The sequence below is a fragment of the Pezoporus occidentalis genome, unplaced genomic scaffold (assembly GCF_034315485.1).
Source record: "Pezoporus occidentalis ecotype Australia unplaced genomic scaffold, CSIRO_AGI_Poc_V1 ctg215, whole genome shotgun sequence".
In the NCBI taxonomy this organism is placed as follows: Eukaryota; Metazoa; Chordata; class Aves; order Psittaciformes; family Psittacidae; genus Pezoporus; species Pezoporus occidentalis.
Window position 1 is genome coordinate 852730 of NW_026914018.1, and position 12630 is coordinate 865359.

The 12630-nt window shown below is 43.1% G+C and overlaps 1 protein-coding gene across 1 annotated transcript in view; it reads left to right on the forward strand.

Moving 5' to 3' along the window:
- Nucleotides 1–12429, forward strand: part of CUNH14orf132 (chromosome unknown C14orf132 homolog) — a 42737-nt gene extending 30308 nt beyond the window's left edge. Inside the window, exon 2 of the mRNA XM_062619871.1 lies at nt 10330–12429. Within this exon, the coding sequence (XP_062475855.1) occupies nt 10330–10554 (225 nt within the window). The 3' untranslated portion in view covers nt 10555–12429. The remainder of the gene's footprint in view (nt 1–10329) is intronic.
- Nucleotides 12430–12630: the final 201 nt, after the last annotated feature.

The window sequence follows — 12630 nt, forward strand, 5'->3', positions numbered from 1 at the left end:
GGTGAGGCACTGGAATGGGTTGCCCAGGGAGGTTGTGAATGCTCCATCCCTGGCAGTGTTCAAGGCCAGGTTGGACAGAGCCTTGGGTGAGATGGTTTAGTGTGAGGTGTTCCTGCCCATGGCAGGGGGGTTGGAACTGGATGATCTTAAGGTCCTTTCCAACCTGTCAGCATACCTAAGCCCTCCCCCCATTTTGCTTGTGAAATGTAATACAGCATGAGAGTGGAAGGGAAAGAAAATAAATAGGAAAAAATGGATTAAAATGACATATAGCCAAAATAAAATTCCGTACATCATTACTAGTTTTCTCTCTCCTCTGTTTATTCAGGGATTCTGATAGCATATAAAAACTTAAGGAAAATAATAATTATGGAATAAGTTGAGGCTATTAAATTGATTTCATTTCCTTTCTGAGGCTTCCTATTGGATGTCTGCTAGTATTTTCCATGGAGAATTAATTTCTGGAAGTCACTGTAGAATAATTTTTTCCCAGTGGGTTTGCATTATGATGGGGGAACTGACTCTTGTCTTATCATATTTGAAGATAGATTCCAGGTGGCTATCTCAAAGGTTCTGAAAATGAGGCATTATCATATCATTAGGTAGAGCACAGCTGCAGTGGTAGCAATTACTTCCCTGAATAGGCAAATGTATCCCAACTTGTCTTCGTTGTACAACCCTCACTGTTTAAAATAAATCAGAGGTATAGTTTGAAAGCTTTTGAGTCTGCATGGAATAGTAAATAATTTCTCTGATGGAACAGAGCTAAGCTATATCATGCCTGTTAGTGTGGTTTGATAAACCTCATCCAATTAATTTTTCATGGGATGTCTAGCAGGGATTGGAGCTAGGAGGCAAGATTTTTTTTTATTGCTGCTGGATTTTGGTTTTAAGAGTGGTCAGCTTATGCAACATAGAGGAACTTGTATGCAAGTATTTTTCTCTAGAGAAATAAGATGATTCCAAAATGTCAGATCCTTCTAGGTGTAGCCCCTAACACCTGCCCCTTGAACTTCTTACAGTGTTTGTGAGAAGCATCCTGATTACTGAATACTAAAGGATACAGTGATTTACAAAATCACTGCTTTTGCCCATGCCTGAAGTCTGGTGATGTAAACAGTTTTTCATCTGGAAATAGTTCTAGTTTTGAAATTTTGTCATCACTTCCATTACTGTGAATGGCTGCCAGTTCCCATCCTCCATTCCCTGGGAATAGCCTAAGCATCTTGTCAGGCTAAGGGAGAAGGAACAGAGGAAAAATCAAAAGAATATGAAGATCAGCCCCTTTCTCTGCTACCAGGTTATGTTGGCTACCACAGTAAACTGATAATGAGGCTTTGACATTTTGTCAGAGACGAAAATGGCTTCAGAGGTCGTGGTGGAGGAAGGGCTTGTACAGCCCTTTTTCACTTCAAGAAAATTTCCTACACACCCTCTCTTGAGCTCTGCTCTGGTTTTCCACTTACACCTCATCATTTGACTTCTGTGTTTATGATGGGAATGCCTTTTCATCTTGCAGATATAAAGTGTCATTACAACTAGCATATGTGACTCTTTTCCTCTTTATCCTGTCTTGTAGTAGAGGAACTTGACACTGGAAAGGAATTGCCAGCCTGGTTCACAACAGGAGACCATGTAACTGCAATTAAATCCAGTAGTCCAGCTTTGAAGTTACCAATGCCAAAAATATCAGAAGGTTGTGCCAGAAACCCTCCAATATGTGCAATAATCAGCACCTCTTTCTTTTCACATATGATTAAAGAGTTTAAACTCAGAAGCCTGGTGTTTGAAGCCCTTCCAGCATCATGTTGAGTATTAAACTGATACAGCTCTGCTGGTTGCTGCTATTTCTAAAGGAATTCCTATTCTCTCTGAGTTTCCCAGTATGACTACACAGGGTGTGAAAAGGTTCTCTGTTTTGCCAGTTTTGGAAATTGTAAACAGATTTTAATAGCTTCTACTCATGATAACACTGATGGTTAGTTTTATAGCCTCCTACTGAGTTTTCCCGTATTGATAAATACTTCTCTTCCTGGTTCCCTCTGTTTGTGTTTTTAATTCTATGTGCATGTGCTCCTGGAAGCACAGAAGTTATAATTACGTGTAAATGGGACCCAGGCATCTTCTGCTTCCCCAGAGTGGTGTCCACAATAGGAAGCTTGCCTCAGCTGTACTACTTCTGTGGAAGGTCAGCTAGTGCTGCTGCTTGAATGATTGTTCCTAGCACATCCATGTCTGCTTGACTGCCCTGCATGCTTTTGTAATATGGCAGGGGGGTTGGAACTAGGTGATCTTAAGGTCCTTTCCAACCCTGACTATTCTATGATTCTGTGGTGATTCTATGATATTCACCACCCCCTCCAATTTAGAGTATATAGATTCACAATTTAAATTATATGTGATTTAGAGTTGCTGCCTCTTCATACAGGTTGTTGGCATTTCAGTTTGACACTGACAAAGTTTGCAATTTTCCTTGATACAGCATAGCTGGCATTGGCTGTAAAAAGAAGAGAAATTCTTCAGACCAGTGTTAGGATGAGAAACTCTTCCTCTGTTTCCATTTGAGATTTGTCAGCAATAAAAAGGCTTTTGATTGTTCTCAGTCTTCCACACTTGGGAGATGAAATCCAACAGCAGTTTTAAAGCATTAGGATTCTTTGAAATAATAAAAAACTATATCAGGTCGATACTGGGCAGATGTAAATTGTGGGAATGGAATCATAGCATGTTTATCATTAGAGTATCTGGTTTCTGCCTATGCATAAATATGAGAGAAAAAAAAAATCAGGGTGAAAACACCTTCATGGTAGTTATTTGCAGTTGATTCAGCAGAACTCCACAGAGAGGTGCTTCAGTCTGCACAAGCCGTATGCTCATATAAGGCACTTGAGAGATAGCTGTGCTTAGGGTCAAAGATCCAGCTGAGCTTGGTTCCCCATGGGAACACCTCAGGTAAGGGAAATAGGTTTCTACAGCCAAGAGCAAATACAGAATTGAAGTGTCTGGTGCAGTATCTCGGAAAATCTTGAAAACATCTTTAGATGTTACTTCCTGAATATTCAGGCACCTGTTGGTCAAGGAAACTCTTAGTGTGGTTCAACAGCAAGGCTGGAACTTGAACCTCTGAGATTACTGCTAAGGAACAACTCTGAACAGATATCTCATCTAAAAGGACACAGACATCATATCTAGCCGAGAATGAATCAGGAAAGAAGCAGAGGAAGTAAAACACAGGTCCTAGGAATCCCGTGAATTGGAAGAAAAGCAGAGATTGATAGAATTGATAGAAGAGAGGGGATTTAACAAGATTAAAAATAACAGGTGAAATCTTGATGCTTCCAGGTTAGAGTTAAAATTTTCCATTGCCACTGCTGGGATGAGCATTTTGACAACTGTATTTTGAAAATAAGCAGCTCTTTTTTCCTAAGCTTGTCAACCTGAGACTGTGATTTCAAGATGAAGAAGGGATCTGAATTAATTAAAATGAGAATTTGAAGTTAACTACATAAAGCACTTGTGTGGATCCTCCCTCTTCAGAATTAGACCTATTTAATTAAATTAAATAGGGTTGCCTTAGGTGCCCTTTAATTTTGGTTGTATGGGGTCTTAATGTGTTTAAGCTAATCCACTTGCAGTGTACATGGGCTAACTGTCCTGATTATCACTGTGTAAGCAGTCTTCGTATTCTAAGTAGTAGGGTGATATTCTGGCAAATGGTGGACAGAAGAACTTGGTTCTCTAGAGATTATCAGTAAATAAATAGTAGCCAGAACATCTTCTTTTACATAATAGTGCATGCTTTAAATGAGGAGAAATATATATATATATGCACATTTCTGTGTGACAGAAGAGAATTAGCATGGGGAAAATTTTGGTCAATTGGGGTATCTGTTTAGTGCAAAACATATTTAAAAAGAGCTTAAAAATTAAAATATGTTTGTGATGCTTGTGCAAACCTGTATGTTGTTGCCATCTTTGGCAACTCTGTTAGATTGACTTGTGATTGCAGCTAGAAGGTTTTCAGACACAAATATGCACTGCAGTGATCACATGCTGCCAGGGCAGAAGGAAATAATAATTCCACTTTATGTATTCAGAATATGTCAGCATATAAAAATATGCTATCTAAAATACAAGCCAAAAGAAACACAAAAAAAAATGAAATATTCTGAAGTAACAGCAGGGATTTTACAAAACATCTGAGCTGGGGTGACATATCACCTGTCAGCATCCCATTCCCAAAGTGGTGTATGGTGAGAACAGAACCAGGATGTAGCACAGTTGTTCAAGCTGCTGCTGAGTTTTCCTAATTTCTGAAAAATGGCTACTAGAAGATTCAGCTGTGCTTTCAAATCTCTATGCCAAGCTTGGGTTCCTGATAAGGTAGAGTAAGTAAGTTTTATGCTTCTCTAGCTGACTGAAAAAAATGATGGAAACCTGATTCTCAAAGAAACAGCACAATATTATTGCTAAGTGATGGATTTTGTGTGATCCAACTTAAGAAAGCTATCTTTTTTAGAGTACCAGTGACTGGTACCCAACATGTTGTTTTACCTTCATGTGAATCATTCTGGTTATAAAATAGGATTTTTCTGCTAACTGGAAATTATGTCACTTAACTGCTCAACAGCCTTGTTTTCTTCCTTGTGACCCTAAATGCATCCTCTCGCTTGTCAGTAGGAGGTATTCAGCACAGTGGGTGTTCTCATTACCACTTGACATTTTGCTGTTTGGTTTTCTTCCTGTTGCTATTTAATTATTTGAATTCTTTCATCACCAGTCCCAGGCGCCATTTAGCAAGCAATGTACTGTTAGTGCTACTTAACAATATTGACATAGTCACTAGGAAAAGAGTTTAATTTCCAAACAGTACTACAGCATCCCCCCTTGCCATCTGCTCCTGCTGTGTCCCTCACCATTGTGTTTCCCAGTTAACCCTTTCCTCTGGCCCTCTCGTCTAGTCCTCTTGGGGAGGGTGGCACAGGCTCTGCACAGCTTTGACAGAACTAGAAAAGTCCTCTGAAGCTAAAGCAGACTGCAGCTCACTATAATAGCAATGACATGGATGAAGTTTTTGGCTGATGTAAATTGGTGTATATTTGTTTTGTAGAGGCATGGACAAATAGACCAAGCCCAGAAAGTATGGTAGGCTTTCTGTCTTCAGCCAACTGTTTATCACAGGCACTTCACACCTCCTACTAGTGTTGGGTCTGGGTATCCCACAGCCTTTAATGTAATATCTCAAATAAGACTGCAGTGGGAATATACTGTACCTTTTTGGAGAACAGAGACATCAAGACTGATGGTTAGATTCATCTTCCAGAAGTTAATCTACCTAAAAGATAGATTGCTGGTTGATATTAATAATCCATGCTTCCCTTTCTCCAGTGAAGAGATGATATCTCCCAAGGATGATTTATGGGACTCTAATCACTGGGCCACCTTGACTGTTAAGTGGCAGTAAGAGGCCAGACTGAGAAGGATGCTCAGCTTTAGATGAGCGCAGGTAGAGGCTGGAGAAGTTAAAGGTAGCAAAATACTTTGAGTTATTAAATCTATAGCAATAGCATCTGGCTTATGAATTTCCTAAAGTGAAAACATTTGGAGGCTGTGAGTTGCTAAGGTGTAGTATCAGACATGCTTATCCTGGTGTTCGCTTCTTTCCTAAGCATCTGTTCATGGCCACTGCTGGAGCCAACACACAGGGGAGATGGACTTTCGATTCATGTGCTCTTATGTGAGGCCATTTTGGCAGTGAGAAGTGGGAAATATGCATTTACTAAGAGATGACTTCTGCAAACGAGAAGTTGGTAGTAAGGTTTATTTCCAGATCTGAGGTGAAGTGCTACTGACCTACAAACAGAAAAGCTGGAAATCAGTTTTACATAAAGAGCCCGTGCCAAGTGCTGAGTGTCAGCGCTTTATATTGGGTCATGACAACCCTTTTGGAGATTCAGGTGAGCTGTTTCACCATGTGTTCCCCTCAGATGGTGCAAACAGCTTGTTGGTATGAGGAGATTCAGATGAGACATAATTTGGACTTTGGTGTGTAGCTGTGCTGCTACACAAATGCTCCCTTCCTCTGTGACAGCATCAAGTCTAACAGGGTGGAAGCTTGTCACTTCAAATAACTCTCTGAGAGCACAGAATGTGTGGCCCAAAACCCCGGTATCACTCACAACAGCGCACACAACCTCCCACTGGCTTGGGCACATGCACATACATGTGTGCCTCTCTATTTTGGATATTTGCTCCAGTTGAAAGATTTTCCAGAATTGACAGTCCTAAATACTGATACCTGTCCTGGGTTCAGCAGTAGCACTCATTTTTCCCCTTCTTGGTAGCTGGTGCAGTGCAGTGTTTTGACTTTCAGCTTGGGAACAGAGCTGATAGTGATGTTTAGGTTTGGCCAAGGACTTTGTGAGCCTCATGCTCTGCCAGGGAGGAGGGGAGGCCAGGAGGAAGCAGAGACAGGACACCTGACCCAAACTGACCAAAGAGGTATTCCATACCACAGCACGTCATGCCCAGGATGTAACTGGGAGTTAGCCGGAAGGGCTGGGAGACTGCAGGGTTGGAGGAGGTATCGGTCGGAGCTTGGTTGGGCCTGGGGGGGCGAGTTATCGGTCGGCTGGTGGTGAGATGATGTATTCTCTTCCCTTGTTATTTCCTTTATCATTATTATCATTGGTGGTAGCAGTAGTGATTTGTGTTATACCTTAGTTACTAAACTGTTCTTATCTCAACCCGTGGGAGTTGCATTCTTTTTTCGATTCTCCTCTCCGTCCCTCCGGGAGCAGGGGGAGGGCAAGAAAGGGGGGGGGAGTGAGCGAACGAGTTACCTGACTGGGTTTAAACCACTACAGTTCTTTTTGGCGCCCAACGTGGGGCACGAAGGGTTGAGATAACGACAGATCTGACCGGATTAATAGTCACTTGTCACAATGCTGATTTATTGGGTCTCAGAGTTGTTTTGCTTGATCTCACAGCTTCAGAATGTTGTAACTTACGTAGAGCCGGTATTTGCTGTGTTAGTGTTTATCAAGTATGGGGCCTGGGCTAAGGTTCTTGTCTCACTGTGCTTTATGGCAATGGCTTGTAATACGGGCGGGCTCCAGCAGCAGGGCGGGACGGACGTGGCCGTGGACTTGTACCTGGCCGTCCGGCTGCTCTTCACCGTCCTGGCCCTCACCCTACTCTCCATCTTCGTGAGGCTGTGGGGAGCCGAGGGGGAGCGGCCCCGGGAGCCGGCGGCTGCTGAAGCGGCCCGGAAGAGCGGCCCCGGGGACCAAGCGGCGGCGGGAGCGGTGCCGGAGGCCGCGAGGGGACGGCTGCCGGTGGAGGAGGTCGGGGCGGTCGAGGAGCAGAAGGAGGCGGCTGCCGAGCAGCGGGAGAAGGCGGCGGAGGAGCCGAGCCCCGCGGAGGAGCCGAGCCCCGCGGCCGAGCCGAGCCTCGCGGAGGAGCCGGGCCCCGCGGCCGAGCCGAGCCCCGCGGCCGAGCCCAGCCCCGCGGAGGAGCCGAGCCCCGCGACGGCCGAGAGCATTCCCCGGAAGCCGCCCGCCGAGCCCCAGGAGGATGCAGGAGACCAGGCAGCAGTTCCCAGCAAGGCGGAGGAGGAAGAGCTGGACTCAGGACAACAGAAGCTGGCGGTGGGAGAGCCGGCAAGCACAGCAGCTACACCAGCCCCAGTGACAAGTACAACAGCATCAACTGAGAGTTCTGGAGGTTTTGAATGGCCTTTGGGTATCCTTGGGACCTGCCTGCTGATTGTGATGGGGTTCAGCATGGTGACACACACACAGACTGTGTTCTACCCACAACCATTTTGTCTGATCTCAAAAGTTAAGCAGAGTCAGGTTTGGGTCTTGTCTGGGGTTAGACAACAATATAGCGTGACCAAGAGGTTTTCTCCAAGGCTGGACAGTGATGAGTGGCAGGGTGTGTGTGACAGTATGGGCAAGTATCTAGTCCACTGGGCCCCTCCAGTGCTTTGGAAGCATTGGAGATGGAAGGCAGCTGTATGGAGTCCCCGACAACAAGTTGCAGAAACTGCTGAAGGGGACAGTGAATTATTTTAAGCCTGGTGGGCCCATGACATTCAGGCCATCAGAGCAGAGATGCAACATAGAGATGGACCCAAGATCGAGCGGTGGACTTAGCAGTGGACACTATTGACCAGGTTATTCATGAGTGTGAACACTGCACACAGCCTCTCCTGTTCTGAAAGACTGTTACTGGAGCCTGACATCATGGACCAGATGGATTCAGCAGCTTTATAGCTACTGGTCCATGCACTTAGATAAGAGTGATGGTATATTGAAAATGTGGGATCTGAGCATGACGTGAATGGTATGGAATAAGGGGTGGATAATGTCCTGGGTTCAGCAGTAGCACTCATTTTTCCCCTTCTTGGTAGCTGGTGCAGTGCAGTGTTTTGACTTTCAGCTTGGGAACAGAGCTGATAGTGATGTTTAGGTTTGGCCAAGGACTTTGTGAGCCTCATGCTCTGCCAGGGAGAGGGGAGGCCAGGAGGAAGCAGAGACAGGACACCTGACCCAAACTGACCAAAGAGGTATTCCATACCACAGCACGTCATGCCCAGGATGTAACTGGGAGTTAGCCGGAAGGGCTGGGAGACTGCAGGGTTGGAGGAGGTATCGGTCGGAGCTTGGTTGGGCCTGGGGGGGCGGGTTATCGGTCGGCTGGTGGTGAGATGATGTATTCTCTTCCCTTGTTATTTCCTTTATCATTATTATCATTGGTGGTAGCAGTAGTGATTTGTGTTATACCTTAGTTACTAAACTGTTCTTATCTCAACCCGTGGGAGTTGCATTCTTTTGGATTCTCCTCTCCGTCCCTCCGGGAGCAGGGGGAGGGCAAGAAAGGGGGGGGGAGTGAGCGAACGAGTTACCTGACTGGGTTTAAACCACTACAATACCCTTAACGTGTTTTGCTAAGTAGCCAAGCAACCTCACTTTCAGTATTTTGTTGACAGTTTGGTTAATGTATGCCTGTCATTTCTTGCAAAGGTCTTTAACTAGTGTTTACAGAGCTGTTAATGGCAGCAACACTGTGTAAATACACTTCAGGTTTGAAGTCAGAATTGCCTTTTATGGCAATCTCTACATAAAAAGAAATCCTGATTAAACTGTGCAGTGTTCTTATCAAATTGCAAGACATAAAAAAGGCTAGTGGAATTGGATTCAAAACATCAGGCTGGGCTGCTTCTGAAATGGAAGCTTTTGCTCTCTTTAAAGCATATTCTGTGTGGAATCTAGCAGCAAAAATTTTGGATGCAGGGAGAATATATCAGACTTCACTTTGGAAATTTCCTGTTTGGTTTCGTGAAAACTGCTTTTGTCTAATCATATTTGATTTCACAGATAATTTTATTTAATGTGGATTAAGTAGTATCACATACCCATTGTGGTCTTTCATCACTCTCTGTTTAATTTTGAATGTGACATGATATTTTCTAGTACAGCTAAAACTTGTTCAGTAGTCAGCTTTGAAAGAGAGTGTCTTTCATATCTCTGTAATATGTTATAGATAGCAAGCAAAAATAGTTACTTTATTCTTAAGCTTTTAAAATTCCTTACTCTAATTTGCAGATTACAGCAACCACTGTGGATGGAAAGAAGTGATTTATCCTTGAATCCTGCTCTGTTTAGCACACAGCAGGGAGGATGTATAGTTTAGTACCAAAGGGAGAGGTTACTGGAAGAGTCAAAATGTAGTGCGATAGTTGAAGGACAGGGTGTTAAGAGAGATTGATTTTTCTGCCCAGTGAGTATTGGACATGGTAATTTAGGGCTGATGGCATACCAGTCTTCTGTGATGTGGCTGAATGAAGGCAAGGCTGGTTGCTCTGTTACTCATAGACCATGGTGATTTCAACACTACTGTTGAGGTTATAATCGTATTACTACTAATATAAGAGCAGGAAGGATTTTTATTTTGTTACAGAGCCACAGGGTTTCAACTGTAGAAAAAATCCCTATTGAGAAAAAATAAAATTAATAATGCCAAAAAAACAAACCCACTTCTTTCTAAATGTGTATCATTATTTAGGCTGACTTGGAGCCTTCATGCTCTTATGTACATTCCACATATGCATAGGTTTTCTGCAATAATATTGATCCTAACAGAAATGGAAAAAAAATACTGTAAAGTGTGTGCCGGTAGTATTTCTGACAGGTTAGCACCAAGTACCATGAAATCTCAGTAATTTTGCAGGTTTGCTAGTGGCTAGCCTTTTGTAATAATTTTGAGACAAAGCAAGTACAGATATTAGCCTTCAATCTAATTTTGCCATATCTTTCTTCACAGCTTCCTGTTATGGGAGGAGCCTTTATGGACTCACCCAACGAGGACTTTAGTACAGAGTACTCCTTGTTTAACTCATCAGCCAACGTCCATGCAGCTTCTTCTGTGCAGAATCCACCAGAAGAGACATCCCGTTCTTCAAATGATGCCATATTGTTATGGATTGCAATAATAGCAACAATTGGAAATATTGTGGTTGTGGGAGTGGTGTATGCCTTCACCTTCTAGGATGACTGTCACTCCAAACACTGGAAGAAAGGATAACTGCAACAGTATTTGTCATGTGTATGTGTGTATATATACATGTATATCTATAGATACATATAGGTAGGGACATTGTTGGTTAAGTGCAGCTGCAGTCATGGAAATGAAATGCAAGTTAATCATCTTGAATCTCGATGGCAGAAAGTTTGGATGCAATTGCAAGTTGTGTGGAGGTGAGAGCTTTCACTGAGAACAGAGCCAATATCAGTTTTGTATAGAAATGTAATGAAAGAGAGGCCAACATACATACAAAGTGACACTTATAGAGACAAGTGCTTATTTTCTACTATTTAGATTTTTCCAGCAGTTCTGCTGCATTTTGTCAGCTTTTTTTGTGCAGTTTTTACTGTGGTGTAATGCTGTATGACATTGTTCTATATCATGTTTGCTGGACATCTTGGTTTTCCAGGTGGACTAAATGGCTGGCATTGGCACAGTTCTGAGGAATCACGTGTTTATCGTGTGTGAGTGTTCGGCATGTGCATACACTGCTAGGCTGTGTTCAAGTTCATGAATCTGAAAGCTATGACAGGCAAATGTGTGTTATCTAACACTTGCCTTCCACTGTCAATTGCTGGATCTGAAAATACAAGAATTGATGCTAAACCTGTCTGCTGTTTGCAGGGGGAGACACAGCTATTGCAAGGCGTGGCTGGTCTGCAGACCTGCTGCACTTCAGGGGAGCAAGTGTTAAACAGCAGTACAAGCTCCCATTTCTGTTTGGAGGTACTGGATTGCAGTGGTTCATAGACATGTCTCTCCCAGGAATCAGAGGCCAAATACCATGCTTTTCAGATCGTTTCACTGTAATCCAGATTTTTTACAACAGCCATGTATTTTCATAAGATTATTGGTGTATCAAAAAAATGTGGGGAAACTGCAAAGCCTGATTAATAGTGAAAGATATCTATGAGAAAAATAGAACTGAAAGAAAGATTTGACACTTCTGTGCTCACAAAGGAGTGAGCCCAAGAGTCAGGTATGTCCTGGGATCGAAACAGCACAAAAAAGGTAGTAAGTGACAGATACGCAAGTGCTTATATTTCAGTATTATGATGTCTCTGTGTACTGATGAGGCTTCTGCAAGTGATTTTTACATAGCCTGCTTTAGGTAGCAACTCCAATTATCACTTGGATTTGTTCTGTTGGGTGACAACATTTTCACTGTGTTGTTCCCACAAGCAGTTCCTTTTCAAGAGCTATATCTTTTCAAAGCAAGTTGTAGCCTTCCTTGCTTCAGAGATCATAAAATCCTGTGGGAAGCAAAAAATAACCACCTCTGTAGGAGATCTGCCTCTTCCCTCTTAAAAAAATAAGCACAAATACATTAAACATCTGCACGTTGAGAGTAGCAGACGAATTCTTCATCTATGTCTGCATGTACCGGTTTTCTGTCGTATACAGCTACTACCCAGAAATTCCAGAAGGCTGTTTCTGCAGGCACAGAGACTATTTTTGACACTTGCCTGTCACAGATCTTGAGGCTGGACTAAGAGCTGCTGAATGTGGAGAGAGGGTTGGATTTTCTTCTTTTCTCTTTAAACCCATTTTCCTGCAGGGCTGGTGGACAGTTACTTGAATCAAAGCAGCATGCCTCAAATGAGTATTTATAACCATTTATCACTATGTATATTGTTTTTCCACCCTATAAACTGGCCTTTAAAGTTGGCAAGATGCAAACAGAGCTAGAGGGGAGCAGAGACAAAAGAAACAAAGTTATTTTGAGGATGAGAAAAACATTGACAGCTCACTTGAGGAACTGAGCTTCTGTGTGTGTAGTTATTTCCTTGTTTGGAGGCAAAATTTTGTGAAGATGGCTGAGGACAGCTAAGATCTGTGCTAGGATGTCCTGGGTTCAGCAGTAGCAGTCATTTTTCTCCTTCTTGGTAGCTGGTGCAGTGCTGTGTTTTGACTTTCGGCCTGGGAACAGAGCTGATAACAAGGATGTTTTGGTTTGGCCAAGGACTTTGTGAGCCTCATGCTCTGCCAGGGAGGAGGGGAAGCCAGGAGGAAGCAGAGACAGGACACCTGACCCAAACT